Source organism: Tenrec ecaudatus, chromosome 2, assembly GCF_050624435.1.
Source record: "Tenrec ecaudatus isolate mTenEca1 chromosome 2, mTenEca1.hap1, whole genome shotgun sequence".
Lineage (NCBI taxonomy): Eukaryota > Metazoa > Chordata > Mammalia > Afrosoricida > Tenrecidae > Tenrec > Tenrec ecaudatus.
This window is the reverse complement of record NC_134531.1, coordinates 12,980,532-13,004,587: the sequence shown is the minus strand read 5'-3', so window position 1 is coordinate 13,004,587 and position 24,056 is coordinate 12,980,532. Positions and strand designations below refer to the sequence as shown.

Here is a 24,056-nt window from a genome sequence, read left to right as displayed (position 1 = left end):
AAGGGAGGCCTGGAGACCTGCTTCCATCCATCTGATGGCCAAGGAAGCCCTATGGAGCAGGGGTGACTCCGAAACACAGGGGCCGCTATATGCCAGGAGCTGACTTGGGGGCAGCTAACTGCAATAACAATATGTGGTAGAGTGTTAAACCCAGGGACAAGGGAACAACAAGTGATCCAAATCGGTGGTGAGGAGGCCTGGTAGGGATTGATCAAGGACAATGTAACCAATAGGAATTACTGAAACCTAATGAAGGCTGAGCATGATAGTGGGATAAGAGGAAAGTAAAGGGAAATAGAGGAGGCTAGTCTGGAAGAAGAGGCGGGCGGGGGGGCGTGCTGGCGGGCCTGGTGTGAGCAATTGGGAACAAGATGCAGGGCCCCAACGCAGACACCGAGTGGAATGACATCTTGCGCAAAAAGGGCATATTGCCCTCAAGGAAAGTGCCCAAGAATTAGAAAAGGAAGCCGAAGAGGAGGGGCAGCGACTCTTTCAGCAGTCAGTTGTGAAAACGTATGCAGACATGACTGGAAGAGCTGGAGGAAAATGAAGATGAATTTAACGAGGAGGAAGAATGTGCTATCGAAATGTACAGGTAGCAAAGACTGGCTGAGTGGAAAGCAACTAAACTGAAGAATAAATTTGGAAACATTTTGGAGATATCGGGAATGGATTATGTTCAGGAAGTTACCAAAGCTGGGTTCCCCTCTGTGCGCTGATAAATCAACCCTTCAGTGGACTTTCAAGGAAGTTTCCAGATGTTAAATTTATCAGAGCCATTTCACCAACCTGCATACCAATTATCCTGATAGGAATCTGCCCACAATATTTGTTTATCTTGAAGAAGATATCAAGGCTCAATTTAATGGCCTTCTGGTGTCTGGTGACATGAACCTGACAAGAGATGAGTTGGAGTGAAAAGTGGCTGAGTCTGGAGCAATCAAGACAGATCTGGAGGAAAACCCCAAGAAACAAGTAAAAGACGTGCTCCTGCCTTTAGTGCGCTGCTGGGGCCCGTGAGGAGAGACAGCCTGGGGACGACTGAGGCGCCAGCAGGACAACATGTTGAGCTTCCTTGATGTGACAAATCATCGAGACTTTTTAAAGAACTAGAACTCTACCCTTGAGTTTTACCCTTTTATATAAATTATGTTTTAATTTTCATATCAGAGATAATCATAGCTGGGAACCTTTAAAAAATTTGCAGGTCTCTTTTTAACTTAATGATATTTCCTTAAAAAGACTAAATAAAAACCAGATATTAGTGTGGGGAAAAAAAAGGAAATAGATGAAAGAGGCAGGAGGTAAAGGGCATTTATAGAGGTCTAAATACAGGCATGTACATATGTAAATATATATAAGAGGATGTGGAAATAGATCTATGTGCATACATGTATAGATTTAGTATTAAGGTAGCAGATGGAAATTGGGCCTCCACTCAAGTACTCCCTCAATGCAAGACTTTGTTCTATTAAACTGGCATTCCATGATGCTCACCTTCCCGACAATTGCTGAAGACAAAGCAGGTGCATAAGCAAATATGGTGAAGAAAGCTGATGATGCCCACCTATCAAAGATATAGCATCTGGGGTCTTAGAGGCTTGAAGGTAAACAAGCGGCCATCTAGCTCAGAAGCAACCAAGTCCACATGGAAGAAGCACACCAGCCTGTGCAATCACGAGGTGTTGAAGGGATCAGGTATCAGGCATCATCAGAACAAAAAAATCACATCATTGTGAATGAGGGGGAGTGTGGAGTGGAAACCCAAAGCCCATCTATAGGCAATTGGACATCCCCTTATGAAAGTGTCTCAGGGAGAAAAGGAGCCAGTCAGGTTGCAGGCAGCAATGATGAAACATACAACTTTCCTCTAGTTCCTAAATACTTCCTCTCGCCCCACTATCATGATCCCAATTCGACCATACAGATCTGGCTAGACCAAAGGATGTACACTGGTACAGATAGGAACTGGAAACACAGGGAATCCAGGACAGATGATCCGTTTAGGACCAATGGCATGAGTGGCAATACCAGGAGGGTGGAGGGAGGGTGGGGTTAAAAGGGGGAACCGATTACAAGGATCTACATATAATTTCCTCCCTGGGGGACGGACAACAGAAAAATGGGTGAAGGGAGATGTCGGATAGACAAAATAATAATTTATAAATTATGTAGGATTCATGAGGGTGGGGGGAGCAGGGAGAGAGGGGGAAAATGAGGAGCTGATGCCAGGGGCTTAAGTGGAGACCAAATGTTTTCGGAATGATGAGGGTAATGAATGTACAAATGTGCTTTACACAATTGATGTATGTATGGCTTGTGACGATTTGTACGAGCCCCTAAGAAAGTGATTAAAAACTAACAAAAACAGTGAACAGATGCTGGATTCTATGTCCAAAGGAGTGCAAAATTCCTGTGTACTGAAAGCAAATGTACACCAAGCTCAGTCTGGTGCCTGGAGTCACCCCCCTGGGCTGACTACTACTGCCACCAATACCACGCCACATGGCCTGTCTTATTGCCGATTCTGGAACGTCCTTATGAAGGTGTGGAGGTGGCTTTATTGGGATAGAAGACATGAAAACGTCCTATTGGGCTGGGGCACAGAAAATGAATATGGACAAGAAACAGAAGTGGGCGTTTAGATTCTGAAAGCTTGTCATTGACCATCAAGTTAAAACCAGAGTCAGTGTCAGCTTCAGAAGAAGCCGAGGCGGTGATCTGATGTCCCCGAAACAACAGTCAAAGCACTTCTCGGCACTCAAAGGTCAACGTGGCTACGCTCTTGGCCGAGAGGACGTTCCCCCAAGTTGCACTGCACGTTGTTCCCTGTAACGGTGCGTGTGGTGGAAGCCAGGAAGAACGGAAGCCTGTCTCGTCTCTTCAGGGAGTGTGCAGTGCCCCCAGGTGACGGGCCCAGCACAGCACAGACAGCCTACATGCCTGGAGGCTGATGAGTGGACTTTGGTGTGTACACACCATGGAACACTTCAGAATGGACATCAAAGAACAGAATATGAAACCCACCTGGAGAACACTATGCTGCGTGAGAGCAGTCCAGCACAAGCGCGCAAATACAGGAGCACTAGTGTAAACAGTCAAGGATGCGTTTTCACATGAAGAGAAGCGCTCTTGATGGTGACCAGGAGTGGGAGGGAGGGGAAGTCATGGGCTAGAGCGTACAGTGTTCCCTTCGTGAAGGGCAAGGCAGTGTACCATGAGGAGGAGGCTGGGGAAAACTGAGACAGTGGGAAGGTTTGCAAGAGGTAAAGGCAACAGAGGCGAATGCTGTCAGACACAATTCCGCAATGTGAGTAGCTGGTTGGCGCAGACACGTGGGCTGAATCGGTGGGAGCGGCAGTGGGAGTATACTTGCAAATGTATGCACATTCAGAGGGTGTCTGTATACATGCCTTTACTTTTGCTGCAAATACATCGATTGGTAGGGGAAATGATATAATTATGAGCATGTCTGGGACATAACCAAGCACCTGAGGGGGTGATTCACTGGGCCTTGGGGCTCAGGACCACTTTCCTGGGGAACACCAAAGCCGGCTGGCATGACACAGTTCACCAAGACGACATACTTCTACATCCTGCTTTGGTGAATACCAGCCGGGGCCTTAAACAGCTTGTGCACAGCCACTTAAGGTGCAACTATTGATCTCTTGCGGTCTGGAGAGAAGAGCGATGGAGATGCACGGCAGTCGTTTGTCCAATGGACTAATGAACCAGGCACACATCAGTGTTCACAACCCCGAGACCAGGACTAGATGGTGCCCGGCTACCACCACCAACTGCTCTGAAAAGGGTCACCCTGGATAGAGTGGGAGAAACTGGGGGGCCGAACTCACCCTCGAGACCAGGCTGACTGGTTAGAGAGAGACTGATGGGGCCCCAAGACCGCAGCCTTTACCCTTCCCCCTTTTGGCCTGGAACTGGACTCCCCTCGGTGTCAGAATAACCAACTATCAAGATCCAAGGCGCAGCACTGACCCAAGGACAAGCAGGTCCAGCAGGTCGGAGGAGGAGGAGGAGGACGAGGAAAGGGAGGGAGGGAGATGAGCTGTGGAGGCGCTGGACCCGTGTGTATGAACTGCTGAGTAAAACTATGACCTGCTCCGTAACCATCACAACAAAACGTTAAAGTCCCCCGGTGCCATCCCCACAACTTGTGCCCAGTCCTCTGCTCAACTGCACGGGATGGATGGGGTGGGGAAGAGGCACACGCCTGAGACCCAGGTGACATGCTCTGAATCCTGAATCCAACAACAGCAACTGGGCAAGTGATGGACGAGCAACCCGGGGCTGAGCGGCGTATCTGTAAAATGGGGACGGCAGTACTGGCCGCTGCGGGCCGCTGTGGAGACTGAGGTGACCTGCGTACGGTACTCAGACGGCGCCGGACGTACCATCAGTGCTAAGTAGGTAGTCCTGTGACTGGCACAGAGCAGGAGGGGAACAGGACACACATTACCATTTAGAAAATTGCGCTGGTTCTCTAAAATTTGGTTGATTTCGTGGATCCACGTTTGCCGGACACTGGGACTGGATGAGTGCAGAATAAAGGTCTCCACCACATCCCCCGTCCTGGATGTCAGTGCAAATTTACAGGGATCGTTCTCCACGTTTTCCTCCAGGCAAAGGCCGCTCACCTGAAAGACAGTGCAGAACCGTGACTGCCAGCGGCCAAGTACACAGGGAAGTCTGCCTACGTGTCACACCGGAAGCCACCACAATCAGCCGAGGCCGCCCGGCAAGGTCGAACCACCAGTCAAATCCTCAACCACCGCAGTCAAACACGAATCTCCAGCCAAACTCGAAGCCAGCACAATCTCAAACCACTGGTCAAACGTGGCTGGAACCCCCCCAAACTTGGAAGCAGTCACTTTTTGGGTGAGCTACCATTTTCACAGCCTCAGCGAGAGATAGCTTGGTGCTTTTTCAATGGTGTTGTAATTAATTGCCTGGCCATTAACCCAGAGGTTGGCGGTTCAAATCCACCAAGAAGTACCTCAGAAGAAAGGCCAGGTAATCTACTTCTGAGAGAACACGAGTCATTGAAAACCTTACGGACTGCCTTCCCACTGTTGTCATATACCTGTCTGATAGGGCCCAGGCTTTCTTCCCCAGGGATAAATTCTTTAGTGCTAACATGTGACCTCACAAGTACAGTATGTGACAGATATTGGATGTTGGTGCACAGAGAGAATGTCTGTGTGGGGCAGGAGTGACTTCCTGTCCAGGGGACTGAGTGCAGAATGGGGTGCATGCTCTGCCTCCTACGGGGTCCATGAGGAGGGTAGGGTGGTGTAAACTAGAGCCCTGCCCAGCTGCAGGCCTCTGACTCTCTTTGGGCTCAGGATCGTCTGCAGCCTGGAGACTGCACCCAGCTGTACTCGCTGGATCTTCTCGGAGATGCACGGGAGCCACGTGGAGCAGGAGGTGGTGTACTGTCTATGGACAGAGGGCAGGGAAGTCCCTGTACCTGAGGGCTGGGCAGCTAGGGCAGGAAGGCTGGGCAACCGAGGCGGGATCCCCTCCTCCATCTGCTCCTTCCCCTGCTGTTGCTGTGTCCCGGCGGGAGCTGGGGACATGTGCTGGTCCCGGCCTCCACGAATCAGAACGGACTCACTGGCAGACAGACAGGTCTCCCTCGGTGGTGAGAATGGTTTGGGCTTGGCTACTGCCGGGAAGTTTGGCGGTGCCACGGATGCAAGTCCTGGTGATCGGTGTGGACCATGGTGCCAGTCTGATGCCTGAGGGGCCCCTGTGTGCTGGGGGTCAACAGCAACGGGGTCCTTTTGTGGCTCGTTTCCCTTTCTTGTTCTTGGGTGAGGGGGCAGCCCCAAGGGGGAGAGAGTGCCTGCCTGGGCCCTCCCTGAGTGCCTCCTTGGGTGAATGAAAAGACGATCCTGAGCCAGGCATGGTTTCTGCTCACAGAGCGAGGCTCCTACACGGTGTGTGTCTCACGTGGTCCTGGAGAGGGCGGGGCACAGAAACCACCTCGGAGGAAGTCTGTCTGCCGTGGGATCCTCTCTGCACACACAAGACCCCGGCCGGCTCCCAGCCAACCTTCGCCTATGCCCCCCGCCAGTCTGTGGGGGCTGGCATGTTGCTGAGGTGCTGAACAGACGGAGACGGACAAAAGTCTGAGGTCTGGCTGGGGAGGAGCCTGTGGATTGCTCTGGCCCATCGTGGGGATGGTTGAGGACGGGGCAGTGTCTGTACTGTGTGTATGGGGTCCCACGAGTCAAAGGCTGACACCACCGCTGCCACACAGAGGTGAAGCAAGTGCTGGGGCAGATCAAGGTTCTAGGCCTTACGAGGAAATTCTGAAAACACTTAGTAAGCAAAGGGCCAACCTATGCAGTTTATCACCGTCTGCACCCCTGCGTCACAGCTTGTACAGACCATGACACGTGCACACACACACACACACACACACACACGGCACATGTATCACACATGCATGATGCCCACGTGCAAAGGTATGCATGTCTGCAACAGCACACACATTCACACACGATGTACACACGTGCACACCATGTGATGTGCACGTGTACCACGGCACATGCGCACGTCACTCCAGCACCACAGCCCACACCACCTCAGTGAGTGCGCCCACACGGGGAAGGCACGCGGAGACCCAGCCCCACGGCACCTTGATGCTGTTCTTGAACAGGAAGCCCGGCATGGAGAAGCCTTTCTTCTTATCGAGCGGCTCGCTGAAGATGACCATCTGCTCGAAGAGGAACACGCGGCGCTCCTTGCAGCGCGGCAGGAGGCCGGCGTCCTGGTCTGTGACCAAGAACGTGTCCTGCAGGAGCAGCTTGCCCTGGGCGACGATCTTGCCCTGCGACAAATAAAGGGGGTGAGAGACCCCCCCCCACAGAATGGGAACCCGCCTTTCATCCAGTAACTCACCTCACAGGGAGAAGCCCGCCAGGCTCTAGCCCCAGAGACAACACTGGTCTGATTAGCATCCCTACTAACTTTGTAGAAGCCCCTAAGCCCGTTTCAAGCCAGACACTAAGGCTGGGTCCACACTGGCTTGTCTGGGGAGACCCTGAGGAACCAGGTCAGGTCAGAAAGCGCAGGAGGAGCTATACCTTTCCTGGTGATTCTGCTTGGAGCTTACGTTTGAGAAACAGTTTTTAAACCGAAATCCTACTTCTCTAGCAACACTGTAGGCAAGACAAGCAACACCCCCCCCCCCAATCCCACGCACTTCCTTAACTCTGTAGCTTGGAATACTTTTAGGGTAAAAAAGAAGCTCACGGCCACTGAGCCAATTCTGACTCATAAAGACCCTAGGGTTTCTGAGCCACACCGCCAACAAGTCAGCTCCGACTCGTTGTACATTCTGCCCTCAAGTTCATTCCGACTCACGGTGACCTTCAATAGAATCTACGAGCCTGTAAATCCTTACAGGAGCCGGCGCCTTTCTCCCATGGGACAAACGGCTGGTGGGCTTGTGCCGCTGACTGTGAGAGTCAGCCTAGAGCCTAACCTGCAGGTAGCATGTCACAGGAGCAGCTTGGCAGGGCACACACATCAGCCTGATGCAGGGGACCTCAAACTTTCAAACGGGGGGCCAGTTCACTGTCCCTCAGACCCACTGGAGGGTCAGACTATAGTTTACAAACAAAAACTATGAACAAATTCCTATGCACACTGCACATATCTTATTTTGAAGTAAAAAAACAAATGGGGCAAAGACACCCAGCAGGCCGGACAATTGTCCTCGGCAGGCCGCATGGGGCTGGCGGGCCGTAGTCTGAGGACGCCTGGCCTAACGGGAAACAACAGTGGCCTGAGTGCTGGTGACAAAGGTCTATGTACCAGGGGAAGAAGTTTGGCTCTGAGGACATTCTCTGGGCCCACCTAGCTAACACAGCCTGCCGGTTTCTGCCACAAGGCCCTGGGCTTTGGAGCGAGGCCTGCCCCACTCCCCAAAGCCAAACAAATTATCAGCCATCCGAAGTCAAGCAAGAGGCTAGAAACCCCAGCAAAAGGATCTGCGCTCTACACGTGGGGACGAACAGCCCGAGACAGGGGTGGGGTGGGGCAGTGTCATGGAAGGGTGTCTGCATTACATCGAATCCCTGCAGGCGCCCCACATTCATCATGTCGTTGCACCGCTTGGGGACGATGCACATGACTTCCACGGCTCTCTGTTGGGGGAGAAAGCAGAGTCCAAGTTCAGTTTCCCCGAACCCTGGAGAGCTAGTGTAGAAAACAAGGGCTGGATTCCTCTCCCCCACGTTTCCTGCCCCCCAACACACACAGGGGTCAATCCCCACTCCCCGGGACAGCTGTGGACCTCTGACACGCCTGGGAGGCGGGGAGGGCGCAGTACCTCCAGCTCCGAGGTGTCCAGGCTAGCCTTTTTGGAATACTTGAGGAAGTCCTGCAAGGGAAATGAAGAACAGTCAGCAGTAGCTAACTGGCTTTTTCGGTCAAACCGCAGGGGCCGGGCACCATGGTGAGTCTGCTCCACCGGTCCTCCCCTTGGATGTAACAGGAAGGTCCCTTCCTGGAGGGCCAGCTGTGGCACCGCCGGCCAGACCCCACCTATCCACGGGGCCACCGCTGCTGTGTCACACCAGCCAAGCCCCGCCTCCCTCTAATCCAGCTCCCAACTTCCTTAGATGCCGGAATTACAGTCCATTCCAAGAGTCCCTCTTTATCATGGAAAAATACGAGACTTCCCTTCCGGTTGTGTTTAATCACCAAAACAAACCAGGAGCCGGCGCCAAACCAATAGAGAGGGCCGGGCGGGGGTTACCGATTTTGTTTTCTGGAAGACCCCCAGGAGGTGAGAAATTCCTGAGGAGAGCTCTCTCAGAAAATGACTAGTGGGTGCACTCTTGGGCATTTGGATTCCGTTTGATGTAAGGTGTTCAGGTGCACAGATTTACTTAGAAATAGCTTCAAAGTTAACCAGATGACATTTTTATTTCTGTTTACCATAAACTCCTCCCCTGATCGTACCCCACCCCTCTGTCATGGAGGCTGGTCTCCCCCCCACATGCTCTCTCACCTTCAGCAGCAGCTGGTATTTCATAATTCTCTGCACGGGTTTAATTAACAAGTCGGTGAGTTGTAACCTGTGGCCAAGGCGCTGCTTTAAGTCCTGTCGTTTTAGGGCAGAAAAAAAGAGCTGTAACGTTTGGTTTCTGTAAGGGGATTTTCTCGTCTTCCAGCTGCTGCCAGAAGTGACCGGAGGAGCGGCTCCCTCCGGCGTCCCACCGCTCAGGGCGGGAGCTCCACACTCTGACTGCGGGGGTACCTTCCCTTCTTTTCCTAGAGTTTTTATTGTTTGCAGAGATCAGTTTTTACATTCAGTAACGCCTACACACTTTGTTCCAACTCATGCTTCAGGATCCCCCCACCCCCCGCCCAACTCTGTCCTCGGGTAAATGCTGGTTACTCTTGGGGTGCGCCCCTTGCCAGTGCTACGCTGCCCCTCAGAGACCCACGGTTTGGCCGGAAACCGAGCCACAGGGCTGGGTTCGGTTCCGGAATTTGAGGTGTTTTCCAAATTCAGTAAAACTGATGTAAAGGCCTCTCCTCAATTTGGTGTCTTTCATGTCTCATTTTAAACATGCACTTTATTTACACCTCAGGGGACTAAATGTGACACTGAGGACTATTCTGAATTAGGCATGAGCTCTGCGTTGGATGAACAGGCCCGAAGGCCCTGATTTTAACCAGGTAGGGGGCTCTCTGTGTGACGGAGGCTCAGGGCTCCCTCAGTCAGGCGCTCAGCCCCAGCGGTGCTCTGCCACTGGGACCGGGCAGCATTTAACTGCCGGAAACCGATGTGAGAGGGGATTCAGAAATGGGCCGGTGTCTTCTTGGGTCTTACCTCAAAGAAGGTATCGATGTATTCCGAGACGATGTGCTCAGACTTTGGTTTATTTTGACAATAAACTATGTACATGTGCAACCGTCTCTCCTAGGAACGAACAAGGTGGACACGGGGTTAGAACCATCGCAGACGCCCAAGGACCTGACACCTGGCACGCTTAGGCACCTTAACAAAGGCGCTCCCCGGAGCAGAGCTGCCAGGGCCTGTCACCGCCACGAGGGCATGCCAACCCCTCACTCCATGCCCGCTCCCGTGGGTGTCCCAGCGGATGTGGAAGAGCACGCCTAGACGCCGGGGAGGAGGGACCCAGCCTTCCACCCCACTAGCAGCCCCAGCGAGTTTAGTTGTTCGGGGACGGAAATAACAGCAGCCCTTCCCCTAAGCATGCGGCGTGTTGAAAGGGCCACCCTGGCTTCCTCAGAGGACCTACGCCACGCTCCTTTGGGATGCTCGCGAAACGTTGTAATGGGGGACAGAAAACTAAACAAAATAAGACCATCATAGTGGCATTTTTCATCATCTGTCGAGTTTTCAATTTGTTGAAAATGTCTTCATAATAAGCCCCCGTGAATTCCCTGTGTCCTTTGAGATTACTATCCCTTTGGGATCCACCAAAACTAGCCACCACCCTCTGAGCAGCACCCTGTGCTCAGCACATACCTGGGAAGGCACCCAGAGGAGAGGGAGACATTGCTGAGAGAACTTGTCTGCAGGCCTCCCCTGACCGCGAGGGCGTGTGTAAACACGTTTTCTCTGGAATAAGCCCGTGTGTGGGCGACTAGAACCCTAGTGGCAACCCTGGCGCTTACGGTTGATCCTATCGCATTTCTGCAGTGAGCACCCGCGGGCCCACTGGCATTCTCTAACATTCCAGGTCACCTCTGGCACCCTCGGACCAGTGGTGTGGAGGTTAGCTGAACAGCCACCTGGCCAGTGACCAGCAAAGCATGCCATTCACAGGTGGAGACGCTAACAGAAGGACTTTGTTCGAGACGCCACGCTGACCCCACCCAGCTGGCCTCCACACAGGCGCACTGGTCCACCCCAAGGGGACTCTCTGTTTGGACCGCGCAGCTGCCAATGGCAGTGCCACAAGAGACCGCTGGGGTACTTACGTGCTTAACAAAAAGGGACCCCAGCTTTTCCGGAGCTTCAAGGCACTTCTCCAACTCGCCTAAAAAAAAGCTGCAGGCAACAGAGCCGATGTTAGAACCATGCCCAGTCGGCCTTCTAATTTTAGGCTCAGGTTTACATTTTGGAAATACCATGTTTTGACACGACTAACTGGGATGCACCGAGGGGAGGCTTAATAAACAGCGTTGGTAGAAAACAGGCTTGTCAGGACACTGCCTCCCAGCCTCCCCACAGAGACACGAGGCTAAGACAGGGCGGCATGCCCATCCTTCGGGTAACTAACATTTCTTCTCAAGGAAACAGACATTAGGACGCCTGGCTGAGAATGGAGTGAGAGAGGAGGATTCCAAAACCATGTGCCGTGTTTGGCTTCTGAAAGTCCAGTCCCTGTGCTCAGTCCAGTCAGTTTTTAATGGGCTTTGTTCGGTAGGATCGCAACAGAGGCACAACACTGGACGTGCTGTTCCAAAAGTGGCCATCGTGTCCCCGAGTCCACCCTACAGGTTGCTGTTGTTGCCACGGAGTTAACTGCCCCTCAGAGTGACCCCTTAGGCTTTTCAAGGCTATGATCTTGAGCAGGTGCCTGGCCTCTGGGTAGGTACAAACCACCAACCTTCCAGCTAACTGCCGAACTCTTAACTGCTACCCAGGTGCCAAGACAGCACCGCAGACCAAACTCACTACCATTGAGTCGCTTCTGACTCATGGCGACCCCACAGGACAGAGCAGAACTGCCCTGTGGGTTTCAAAGGCTGTCACTCTATTGTGTCGAAAGTGTTCCCATCTTTCCCCCGCGGGGAGGCTGGTGGTTCTGAACTGCTGACCTTGAACTCAACATGCACCCACTATGCCACCAGGTCTCTCTGAGACATTAAGTCTGCGAGACATGGGCTCGCCTGACACGCGCCATGGTAACAGCAGCTCCCATTTGCAAAGCGTGGCAAAATTCCAGCGGCACGCTCACAGGCGCCGATGATGCGGACGGGACCGGGATGAGAGCAGTCAAACGGGAATGCTCTGCGCTAACCGAGGTGGGAGCATCTGACCCAGCTTTAAAGAGCGGGTGGGCTGTGAAGGTGCTGGCTGTGTGCTCTGAGCAATGGTGGAGACAGGAGGCCCGTCTGACTCCTGCGGAACACAACGGGGCAGCTGGGACATTCCACTGTTGACTTGTTAGCAACTCCTTAGCAAGGGGCCAGGGTGGGCCTGGCAGCGGTGGTGCAGCTCCCCCAGCCCCCATGGGTCTCTCTCTTGATTGGGAAGCTGTGTGACCGCTCGTGTGAAACTGAAACTCCTTTTCTCATGGAATCGAGTGGGGAAAAAGCATACTTTCACCTCTCTCTATAACAGACACTGGCATTTAACCCAGGTATGGCTGTCATTCTGAGGTTAATTAGACACATTAATCAAGGCTTACTCAACACACACGTTAACTCAGTTACTCGCCCCCAAACCTCTGGGTGGCTGGAGAAAGGAGTCTCAGAGAGGTGACCTGCAGGGCCGCGTCAGGAGGGGCAGGCTTCAAAACCGGCTCTGCTCAGGGCCCGTGTGGACCAGCACCAAGAGAGGAGGCCCTGGGTCCCAAGACAACCAAGTGAAGCCCACTGCTCTCGAGTGGATTCCAACTCCCAGGGCCCCTATGGGCCGAGGGCCGCTTCACAGGCTGTAAATCCTTATGGCAGCAGAGAGCCTCATCTTTCTCCTGAGTGCCTGGTGGGTTTGAACTGCCGACCTTGTGGTGAGCAGTCCAGTGCTTACCCTGTTCCTCTGCCGCATGCCAGGCTCCTACAAACTACCTGCCACACCAGCGCGGCCTCTGTACCAGCCGCCGGCAGATTACAACTCAGCGCCCCGCCCCGGGGCTCGGCAGTGCATTGTACGTACTCTCTGTGCCAGTCGTAGATCTGGTGGATGTTGCCGAACACAATCTTGTCCTTTCCTTTCATGTCATCGGGAACGCCGTCTTCCTTCATGAGTGCCATGTAGCCCTGTGAGTGCAGAGCCACCTGGGGTTAGCTTACTGCAGGGATGACTACACAGCTACGCCTCCCTCAGCTCAGGGACAGACGAAAGGGCAGGGTAGCCCCTCACAGTCTCTTATAACCCGTTCCCTTTGGGGGGAAATTAAGACTTCTCCAAATCACAGCGGCCTTACGATCGGGCAGAGTAGAACTGCCCGCTGGCAGGTTTCAGAGGCTGCCCTGTCTTACGGGCGCTGTCAGTCTTTCTCTGCTGGAGCGGCTGGTGGTTTTGAACTTAACGACTCTGTGGTTTTCAGTCCGACAGGTAACCACTTTGACACCAGGGCTCACCAGGCGCTTGACACCTGGGGCTGCGTTCAGCCTCATCATCTCCCCTGGAGCTCCTGAGCACCCACAGACCGGACTATCCAGCATCCTTTCATCAACTGGAGACTAACTATTCGGCCCGGAACGCATGTCCTCTGCTCTCAGCATTCAGCTCAAGTGTACAGACAGACTGCCCGCCACCTCAGACTTACTTACACAACCTGTTCAAGAAGGACTGAGCTTAAAAATAAAGTAAGATCGAAGTTTTAATAATGCTAGATTACACGGTTGCTTAAAATGTGGTTCAAGCTTGTGCGTAAACCGTGGGGTTGGGCTTGTGTAAGAACCCGGTACTCTTTTAGTGCTTTCAACAACTGCAGACAAAGCAGGCGTCCACCTCGGTGTGACACATGGACTGTGTTACCATACTTCTCATGGAGGTGCACCCAAAATGGTGGCAGCGTACGTGGTTTAAGAACCCAAAGAATAAACGACATCTTGTAAAGAAATACTATGTTTCAATGGCTTGAGCGTCTCAGTGCAGTTACAGCTTGAACGTAAAGACTGGGCAAGCCGATGCAGGGCTGCAGAGTGCAGACTGCTTTGAGCCAGTGGAACGGGCTACATTTTCGTCTCTGCGCAGAGCTCTGCGTGAAGGACCTGGAGAGGTCCCAGGTCACGCTCCGAGCGCGGCTGAGGACTCGGGGGCAGGGAGCCCACACCTGGGCCACACAACCTCCCTTCAACCCAAACCTTCTGTTTGGTGGTGAAATCCACCAAATGGAGTAGCTCAAGGCAAGTGCTGATGACATAAACACAAGAGTTGACTCATAATTTAGAACACCCAATTGTAATAGAAAATGACCATCTAAGATGCCCAGCAAAAATCAAAACAAAAATCCAACATTTAACTAGATACTGCTTTTCAGACACCTGGTGTCTCTTCTCGGGATCAATGTGTTCCCCGCCTCCCCCCCCCCCCCCCACAAAGCGTTCCAGATGGCACTGACTGGTGTTAAGCTCCGCCACTTCCATCTCTTTGGACAGCTCTCGGGCCTGTAAAAAAGCCACTTTGTCTCTGGAGGGACATACCTCAACCACGCAGCCGAGGTCCCGGACGTAGTCCCGCTCTGTCTCCACTAATTCTTGTAGAACGTAGCTGGAAACAGAGAAAATGGCCGTTATCACGCAGATTCTGTGTGTGTGTGTGTGTGTGTGTGTGTGTGTATTGCTGCTGTCAGGCGCTGGACGTGAATCCCTCCGACTTGCACAAGCGAACCTTAACTGCCTGAGGGCTCTGCTTCCCTCACAGGGACCCTGGAGAGGGAGGAGACACCCTACACTGGCCACCCGCAGATGAGTGCCACCAGGGGGCGCCCACCTGCCAGGTTTGCTAGACCTAGGCACAGACAGCAAGGGAATGGCCCTTCCAGATTTTCTGAGCTGCAATTGGGAGCAGCCTGCCGCGTCTTCCTGCATCGGAACTGCTGGGTGGGTTAGAACTGCCGGCCTTCCGGTGAGTACCCAAGCACTTAACAGTTTCCATGCTAGGGCAGGGCACCATGGATACAGCAGCGAATGAAACACAGGCCCCAGCCTCACACGGCCTGGAACCAGCCTGAAGCTAAAGCCCCCTTGCTACATGCGGTCAGGCTCGGCTGTCCCCTCCGCTGCTTTTGGGAACGGAAGACAGGACCCTAGGGCAGGCTTATTAAGTGTTTTTTGGATGAGCCTTCTTTTTCCTCACGACTGCACACACCACCGAACCCTAGCAGCTTCTAGCCAGCAGTCACACTGGGCCCACTCACCTCCTGCCGGCCATGTGTGCTTAGAAGGAAAACAGCAAGAACTGTAGCTGCCAGCCCACTGAGCTCTTAGGGGGTCTCCACTGCTGCACGCCCACACATTCTCGTCCACACCCACTCACATGTACACTCGTGCTCACCCAGGCATGCATGCACGCACGCATGGACTCACGTGTACAACTGCACTAACAACGCACAACTGTGCGCAAGCATGCACAGGCAGACACTGGTGTGTACAAACTCACATGAACACACTCAGGCACAAACACTAGTGCCCAGGCGCTCACATATACACAAGCACTTATATGCACACACTTGCATGGGTACACACTCCCACTGAGCCGAAGACCCCGCCCCCCACCACCCCCGTGCCCATCACAGCAGATGCCCGGTGCCAGTTCTGTGGGCAACTGAGACAGGAAGGGAGCGTGCCACCACCGATCAGGTTCCAACTTACTGCCGTCTCTTCAGAGAGCTGGACTTCTTCTCCTCCATCTCGTCGATGGGCGAGGAGGAGGACAGCAGGGAGTTGTCGGAGGGGTTGAACGAGGGGCTGCTGCTGTCTCCTTGGTCGACCAGGAGTGAGCTGGGCCGGTCCTCCAGCGCCTGGAAGAGAAGCCGGCCATCAGCTCTGCTCACTACCCACTGCTGGCACTGCCCGGCCGGAACACAGAGAAGCTGCTGAGATCAGGGACTCCACGGCATGGGAACACGCACGCACCCACCCGGGACAGGCGGGGCCAGAGGAGTTGGCTGAGGATGGCGCGTGAGAGGGGCGGACGTGTTCTGCTCGTTGGTGCTGAGCCGTGAGGATCAATTGCACAAGGTGACCCTGTCAGAACACTGCACCTGTTCGTGACATCATCTGTGGGCCACGATCATGAGCTGCAGGAGCAGCCGTTTTCTTCTGCGCTACACGGCTGCCCGAGGAAAGAGTTGGGTGCTCCCCGCCCAGCTCAGCTTCCTGGGCGTGTGGTGCTCACAGCAACGCGGCAGTCTGTGTGTCAGCAACAATGAGCGTGGCTTGTTCCTCGACTGCCTAGGAAGCCCCCGGTCACGCCCGTGTGCACATGTCACCCAGCTCACGCACATCTCCACCTCTGGCAACGTCCTTCTGTCCCGTGGTGGGAAAGATGTCAAGGCTGCCTGTTTCCTCTCCGCAACGCTCGCCCAGTTCCGGAATCCAGAGATTCCGCCACAAAGCTTCACTGGATTCCATGAAGCCCGGAGGCCAGGACTGGCCACCCCTTTCTTGGGATGCACAAGAGGCCAAGGGTTAGGGACTGCCTGCTTTGCCTCTGCTACGCTGTTACTTTCTTTCCTCGGTCCGCAAAGCTCCTGGAGTAGACCCCAAACGCCAAGCTCCTGCTGCTGAGTTGATTCTGACTCAGTGAGTGACCCTGTCGCCCTGCAGGGTTTCCAAGGAAACGTGCGTCTTTGGGAAGCAGCTCCCCTCTCCCCTCATCTTTCTCCTGCGAAGCGGTGGGTGGGTTTGGACGGTACCCTTCTTGGCTGACAGTCCAGTTGTTGTCAGGTGCCTTCAAGTTGGCTCCGACTCCTAGTGCAGATGGGCACAGCGTGTCCCTGCTGAGGGAACTGGGAAATGGGACTTTTCTTTGGAAGGAACCCACAACACAAATGGCCAGCCCACTTAACACTTTGCAGCAAATTAAAAAACCCGTCCTGTTTTCCACTCAGCAGTAAGAAAAACTCTCTGCCAATTCACAGTGACTCAAAAGGCCTAACACAACTGGCCCTGTGGGTTTCCGGGACCATAAACCTTTACAGGAGTAAAGGTTTCCTGAGGAGCAGCTGGTGGTTTTGAACTACTGGCCTTGTGGTTAGCAATCCAATGCACAATGCACTATGCCACCAAGGGTATTTGGGACCTGCCTTTATGACTTAGCAATTCAATCTTGCTGAGAAAAAACACCAGAGCCGTCAAAATGTGGTGCCTGCTGATCTTGTTTATGAAGAATAAAAGGTGCATTAAGTGCATGGAGAAACAGCCAGATTCAAAATGAACCCCATTCGCATAGCTAGACAGTGGCCTCAACCAGGAAGCTCCGTCTTCTGGAGGTGGGCCTTTGATGGAACTGACAGGGAGGAGGCGGGAGGATGCTTGTGCTGGCCTCTGTCTAGACGTGCAGGGAAACTGTGGTGACCTCATGGCTCCGCTGGAAACTTTCACCAGCCCCCTGTCTGTACCCCATTTGACTTACCCATCCATCTGTTGATGGACATTTGGGTTGGATATAAGGCGGCTGTGAAACATTCAGTATGTTTTAATTCTTTGGGGGCCTATCTAGGAGTGCAATTGCTGGGTCACCTGGTAACTGAAAGTACCACGGACTGTCAAATGAACCAACAAATCTGTACTGGAAGAAGTACAGCCAGCATGCTCCTGAAAGGCAACAGGTACTTCAGACATGTTGTCGGGGGAGACCAGTCCCTGAGAAGGACACCATGCTTGGTAAAGCAGTGTGGCAGCAATAAGAGGAAGACCTTGGACGAAGTGTACCGGCAGTGGCTGCATTGATCTGCTCAAACCTGAGAATACTGGGAGGGTGGCGGAGGGCTGGGAGGTGTTGTGCGTGAGGTCGCGATGAGTCAGAACCCACTCCATGGCTCCTGACAACGTAACTGGCAATTCTACGTTTAACTTTGTGAGGAGCCGCCAGCACTTTCCCACATTGGTTGTGTTCACTTCACACTACTGCCCTGTGGTCCTTGCATAATCTGTCGTCAATTCGAGAGTCTTAAGAGTGAAGGGTTGGAGTTTAGCCTGTCAATCAGGCTGCAGCTTGATGACCTTTTGGAGGCGCTAAGGAGATAAATAGCTCGCTGGAGGAAGGACACTGGCTCACTCCCTGGGAGACACTGCAGCTGACAAGAGACATGGAGCTACGTTGGAGCCCTGGAGCTGAAGGAGCCACATGGAGGCCCCTGCCAGCACTGAGATGCTTACACCGCCACTGGATTCACAAGACCTTCCACCCACTGGTCTGTGATCATCCTGTATTCGGAATCATTGCATGTGTTTCGGGAGTCTGAAGAGGCATTTATAGATTGGTATCGGACATAAGGGTTAATAACAGACTTATGGACTTGATCTGGACTGGGATGTTTTCTCAATATTCAATTGCTCTTGTATATAAAGCTCTTTCTTGTACGCACGAGTCTCCCTGGAATTGTTTCTCCACTCTGCCCAGACTAACACATGGCCCAACAATGGATGGTTCCTTTGTTCTTGCTGCTGCTTGCTTTTACAGGGCCATCTCTGTGGGGAGAAGGCAGGATCACCGTGGGTTGAGCTGTACTCCCCCCATGACCAGTGATGGGGAGCAGCTCTCCCTGTGTGGTCATCGCTTTGAGAAAATGCCTGTTTAGGTTCTTTGGCTGTGCTATAATCAGGTTGTGTTTTCTCGGTTGTTGAGTTTTAAGTTTCCTCTCTATTTTCTTGAGAAAGTTATTGAAATGTCTATACGCTCCGGCCCCCCCCCCCAGCAGGTTTTTACTTTATTATTCCACCCCTTTTCTGATTCCACACATTCATTTCTTTAGCAGCACGAGGCCCCTCTGTCTGCTTTCCTTTGGTTTGTTTGGTTGCTCTTCGAGCGTCTTCAGTGAAGAAGTCCAGGCCACGTATTTTCCTCCTTGCGTCTCCCTAACATTTCAACTGATAAAGGGCAGACACTCCCACAGTCACGGTCAGAAAGACACAGTGCTTACCTACCTGCCAACCCTGGGCCGCTCTGCAAAGCCTGGGCTGGACCAAGGCTGCGGAGGGGGCCTTGATGGACTGGGCGGACTTCATGGACTAGGTTTAGGAGGCTCGGTTCCTTGGACACCACGGTTTGGTTGTTGTTCGGTGCCATCGAGGGCATTCCGGATCACACGGACCCCAGGTCGGCAGAATGAAACACCGCTCGGTCCCGGGCCAACTCCACAATTACTGAAAGGTTGCGTCCCTTGTTGCAGCCACTGTGTCGACCCATCTCACTGAGAGACCTTCTCCTTCGGGGACCCTCTCTGTTTCACCAGCACAGTCATTTCTCTTTGTGACAAAGGAACACCGTCCCTCTTCTCCTCGCTGATCCAGTGAATAAGGACACAGCTTCTGATGGATAAGTAATTCAGAGTGCAAACCAGCGATGGTGGTGGGTAACCTCAGATCACCCACAAGAACCCGAATGTGATGGCCAAGGATCCACAGAGGGGGCAGTACATGCATGAGGGACTCAGTCATGGGCGCAGGGCAGCCTGGCGGGATCCGAATGATCAGTTCACACGAACACCAAGTCGTTTCCACGGACATCGGAGAGTTACTAACAGGGTGTCAGTGCACAGGTTGTGTTTCTCTTGGACACGAGAGAGAGAGGGGGCAGATTTTAAATATTTCCTAGCAGAGTGAAGGGGAACAAGCCCTTCGCACAGAGTACACATAAGGCTCTCCAAAGGGTACGTTGGGGGCATTAGTAAATGCCTACACAATGGGGTCTTTGACCAGCTTAAATAATTGCACTTGATGACCCCAGCTTACAGCAGAACGACGTAGACTTGGAGAAGACCAAGTCCTTGCCCAGTGTCACTCGATGCTCAGTAGGCGGTCTGAACCCCAGTCCTCTAGAACTCCCAGACTAAAGCTTTCCCCCATGCTGCTCCTGGCTTTTTGCTTCGAAAGAGACATCATGTGAATAGAAATAAGTTAGTTTCAACTGATAAAGTTTAAGTGCTTGAAAGTGGAAAGGCAGTGGGAACAAGCCAGTCAAAGCTGAAAGGCACTGGGCTGGGGACCTCCTCACCATCCCGGGGCAGTCTGCACGACTGAGTTGTCACTTGGAATAGAACGTGATTTACATACTCAGGGGAACGATGATAGCGGGTTAATAAATGTCGCCTCACACAATTTCTCGGGAAAAGGATTCCAGTTATTAGGTAAGCATTTAACAACCACGCAGTTGAAGTCTATACACGGTTCCTGGGAGGTGCAGACAGTGCTGAAGACTGAGGATCAGATACCAGTCGAAGGCCCTTCGCTAGCAGGCTGGTCTCGCAGAAACCCAGAGTGTGGTTGAAATTAAGTCCTTGTGAGGATAATGCCCAATTCTCCAGCCATGCAGCCTGAGTTCCCTGTAAACTACCCAGTCCCAGCAACCACCCATCTCACTCAGAGCCCACCCGGGCTTTTCCAGGACCGGCGTGGCCGTGTGGCTCTGGCAGGTGACATGTGCTCCTCTGAGGTTCCCTTCTCTAAGTCCCACTTATCCCAGTCACTAGCTTCACTGAAGCTGCTTCTGGGTGGCAGAAGGGACAAAGAGAAGGGAAGGGTAGGATACTCCAGGCACCAGTTTGATGCTGACTACAGAAAAACTTCTAACGATGAGGATGTCAACCCCATCGATACCAATCTTGGGGATTTACACTGGAGGCACAAGGAGGTCCATGCGATGAGCGCGGATGTTCACGGCAGTGAAAAGGTAGATGTCAAAGTGTGCACCGCCAGGGAGGGATGGAAATAATTCCCAAATACTCAGGTAGTAAAACCATGACTCTGCTGGTCCTGTCTTTAAGCTTTACATGTGCCTTGGTTTCTGCATCTGCAAAATGTGGCCGACAGCTTCACCTCTTGGGGTTTGGGGGGGATTATGTAAATTAACATATGCCCAGCACTTAGAATGGCACCTGGTATTCTTATTATCGCATTTACATAATGTAATGTTATACGGCTAATGAAGACGGCATGAAGCTCTAGTGGTGTAGTGGTTAAGCATGGGGCTTCAATTCGTATGGTTGACAGGTAAAAACCACCAGCAGCTCTGAGGGAGACAGCTGGGGCTTTCTGCTCCCGTAAACAGTTACAGTCTCAGAAAGCCACAAGGGGTCACTATGAGTCTGTGATAGGTAGGTTTATTGTGCCAACCTGGCCAATAGGAACTTGAGGGATTAATCAGGTGGCAGTTTGATTGGAGGGCAAAGAGATAAATGGCTCGGCAAGGCCTGCCCCTCTCTTGCTCTCTGGTGATGTGCCAGCGTGTGGCTGCTCTAGCTAGTTCTCTGCCTCAACTTATGAGCTACATTACCTTTGGGGCAGCCAACCCATGGACTGTGTTGCTAGAGCTTGAGGTTCCTTTGAGACCTGCTTTGGCACACTGCTGGTGTGCACATCACTTCAGTCTGAAGCTGGTGGATGCTGTCATCTTGCATTGCTTGAGTTAGATAGCCCATCCAGGCCTGCTTTGCTAAGCTCCTGACCGCTGGTGACCCGCCCTGCTGTTTGCTGCCTGCATTGCCCTAGGGGAGACTCAGCTGTCTGTTTTCTTGACCTTGAACCCAGCAGCCCTTATGAGTTGAACTCTAGTATATTGAACTGAGCCCTCTGTACTGCTGTGTGGACTAATTAGCAGTAATATCCCTCCGTGCTGGATAAACCTATATACATATAAATGAAATCCTAAGTGTCCTGGCTTTGTCTCTCTAGAGAACCCTGCATGACAGTCAGCACTGACTAGATGGCAACGAGAATGAAGACGTACATTTGAATGAACTGAGGTATGACTTTCGTCAAAATACATTGTTTTAAAAATCTTAAAAGAGGGAAGCATCCACTGCAAAGAAAAAGCAGGGAGCGTGCTTGTACATTCAATGAGAACAGCTTGGTAGGAGAGGTGGAAGGCTCTTCCCATGGGAGGGCGTGAGCGAGTGACTTAAAAGATGGCCAGTGACTGGACAAAGAAGTTATCACCGTTAGTAGCTTTCCATGTCCCCCGGAAAAGAGAACAGGATGCTGGGACACCAACTGGTGTGATTCGGTTAGCAGCACCTCGTGCCTGGACCACCTCCAAGAACCAACCTCTGGCGCGGGGCACTTCATCAAAGGAATCCAACTTGACCAACAGGCGCCGCGGGTTCACTAGGAAAACAGAGCAACGCAGACCCATCGCTTTGCCCCTGAACGAGAGGTTCTGGAAGCAGGAGCAGGGCTCTGGAGACCCATCCGAGGGCAAGACTGGCACCGTCACGTACTTCCTATGCTGGGCAGGGCTGCGGGCTGTGTGCCCCAGCCGCGCAGAAACGAGGGCAGGGCATGAGCGCGGCCTCCGCCCCGAGAGCGACTCTGTTGTGGGAGCCTTACCATCTTGCTTTTCACCAGTTCCTCGATTGCACTGACGAGCTCGGCGGCGCTCGGCGTTTCGGAGCTGGTGGGGCGGACTAACAACCGGGAAGAGGCCTAAGGAAGAAGGTCAGAAAGAGAAGGGAGTGGGGGGAGGCCTCGTGTTAGTGACCAGACAGACAGGCAGACAGACAGACAGACCCGCACGCTCTCTGCAAGCTTGAGCTCTTTTTAAAAAGTAGTTCCAGACAAGAAAGACCACCGGTTTGTCTTTGTTTGCATTTATTTCAAGTCATCTTTTAAAAATAGTCGACAATATTCTGACAGGAGGAGTTAAATGAGACCTGTGCTGGGCACCCGTGGAGAGCAGAGCCAGTCTGTTTGGAATCTTCAGCCCTGTCACGGTGCCAGGGCTCTTGGGGGCGGGAAGGAGAGCAGCGGTCGGAGGGGCTGAGGGGGGGCCTGCTCTAGCTGTAACTCTTGCCTCTGGGAAGGAGTGGGGAACATCAGTCTAAGGACCCGCAGAACGACAGACTGCAGCCTCGAGCGCGAATCCTACCAGGCTCAAGGAGGCACAACAGTGCGATGAAAACCAGGCCTAACGGTGGGCGCCTCCGAGGTCGAGAAAAGGTCCAGGGACGAAAGGGAGGCTGGGAGCCGGGGTGCATCTAGCAGACAGGGAGGAGCGGGGGGCGAGCTCACCATTTCCTGTGCCATCCACTTCCCCAAGATTAGAGCAGGGTACAGGAGGTCTGCGGCCTCACAAGCCACCACCAGATGCCACCTCAGGCCGTTAGGGGTCGGCAGGAACAGGGCGGGGGGGGGGGCTGAGGGAGGGGCCCCGGAGCAAAGCCTCAGTAATGCGCAAACGGGGTGCGTTTGCAGATTACTCCTGCTGGCGACTGGAAACTGGAGGAGGGGTGAAATATGAGCCTTGGTTCATATTCGGGTCTAAGGACAGCAGAGGGGCATGCGACGAGGGTCAGCTGTCCTAGCGACGCAGTTCCCACACGCGTGACACGCAGGTTTGCACATGTACCACGGGGCTTTCACACGCGCGGGGCAGAGTGTACGCGCCCCAGACAGATGAGGGTGTGGCTGGCGGTGGGGTGGGTCGGGGAGTGTGGAATGCAGGGGAGAAGATGACTAGGTGAAGAAACAACCAAAAAAAACCCCAAAACTAGTAATGATAATGACGATTAAAACAGAAAGTCAGATGGAAAGGTAAGGAAATGGAGCCAGAACAGACACAGGCACGGAGCACAAGTCAACGTAGTGCTGCAGTGAACGTCCACAGAAAGAGAAAACAGAACAGAACGGAAAATTAGTCACGAGAGCATCACCCGCCCGGGAGCACCGCTACAGATCTGCGTCTCCCGTGGGTAACGCGCCGCGTGGAGAGACCCCGAGACGGACCTGCCGCGGCTCACCCCTCTGGGGGCGGAAAAGCCCTTCCTCTTACGAGGTGGACGCCACCCAGACCCGAACGTCTCTCTTCCCCCTCTGAGACAGGGAGCGCCTGGCACAGCACTGGAAAGGAGCGCAGGGGCTGCTGGTGCCCCCAGGCCTCCCCATCTGCTCCCGCAGCACACAGCCTCCTGCCCCCACCGCCCTGGCCAGCCCTGCTCAGACCACAGCCTCCTCACGCCTGCAGCCCCCAGTGGCCGGGAGGTGGAGAATGGCTGAGGGACATCTGTTTCCGGGTAAATCAATGCCGGACCAGGCCTCACGGCGGCCACTATTGGACGAGTTACACACCGCGTCTGCGCCAGACACACAGGCACCCCACATCCAGCGCCCACTTGGGCACATAGGTGGAGAACAGGGAGAAAGGTCGG

General features: G+C 53.3%; 1 protein-coding gene and 1 pseudogene across 4 annotated transcripts in view; one reads left to right on the top strand and one right to left on the bottom strand.

Moving 5' to 3' along the window:
- The window catches only part of TRIO (trio Rho guanine nucleotide exchange factor), a 309,165-nt gene that overhangs the window by 18,974 nt on the left and 266,135 nt on the right, over positions 1–24,056 (bottom strand). For 3 of the 4 annotated variants that reach the window (XM_075540870.1, XM_075540867.1, XM_075540869.1), the window contains exons 37-47: positions 22,240–22,335; positions 15,562–15,710; positions 14,392–14,458; positions 12,896–12,999; positions 10,993–11,062; positions 9,875–9,964; positions 9,047–9,139; positions 8,363–8,413; positions 8,100–8,177; positions 6,665–6,856; positions 4,478–4,655 (exon numbers count right to left, since the gene is read on the bottom strand). In XM_075540870.1, coding sequence (XP_075396985.1) covers positions 4,478–4,655; positions 6,665–6,856; positions 8,100–8,177; positions 8,363–8,413; positions 9,047–9,139; positions 9,875–9,964; positions 10,993–11,062; positions 12,896–12,999; positions 14,392–14,458; positions 15,562–15,710; positions 22,240–22,335 — 1,168 coding nt within the window. The remainder of the gene's footprint in view (positions 1–4,477; positions 4,656–6,664; positions 6,857–8,099; positions 8,178–8,362; positions 8,414–9,046; positions 9,140–9,874; positions 9,965–10,992; positions 11,063–12,895; positions 13,000–14,391; positions 14,459–15,561; positions 15,711–22,239; positions 22,336–24,056) is intronic. The other variant, XM_075540868.1, reaches the window with a different exon arrangement.
- LOC142438768 (phosducin-like protein 3 pseudogene) lies at positions 372–1,020 on the top strand (annotated as a pseudogene).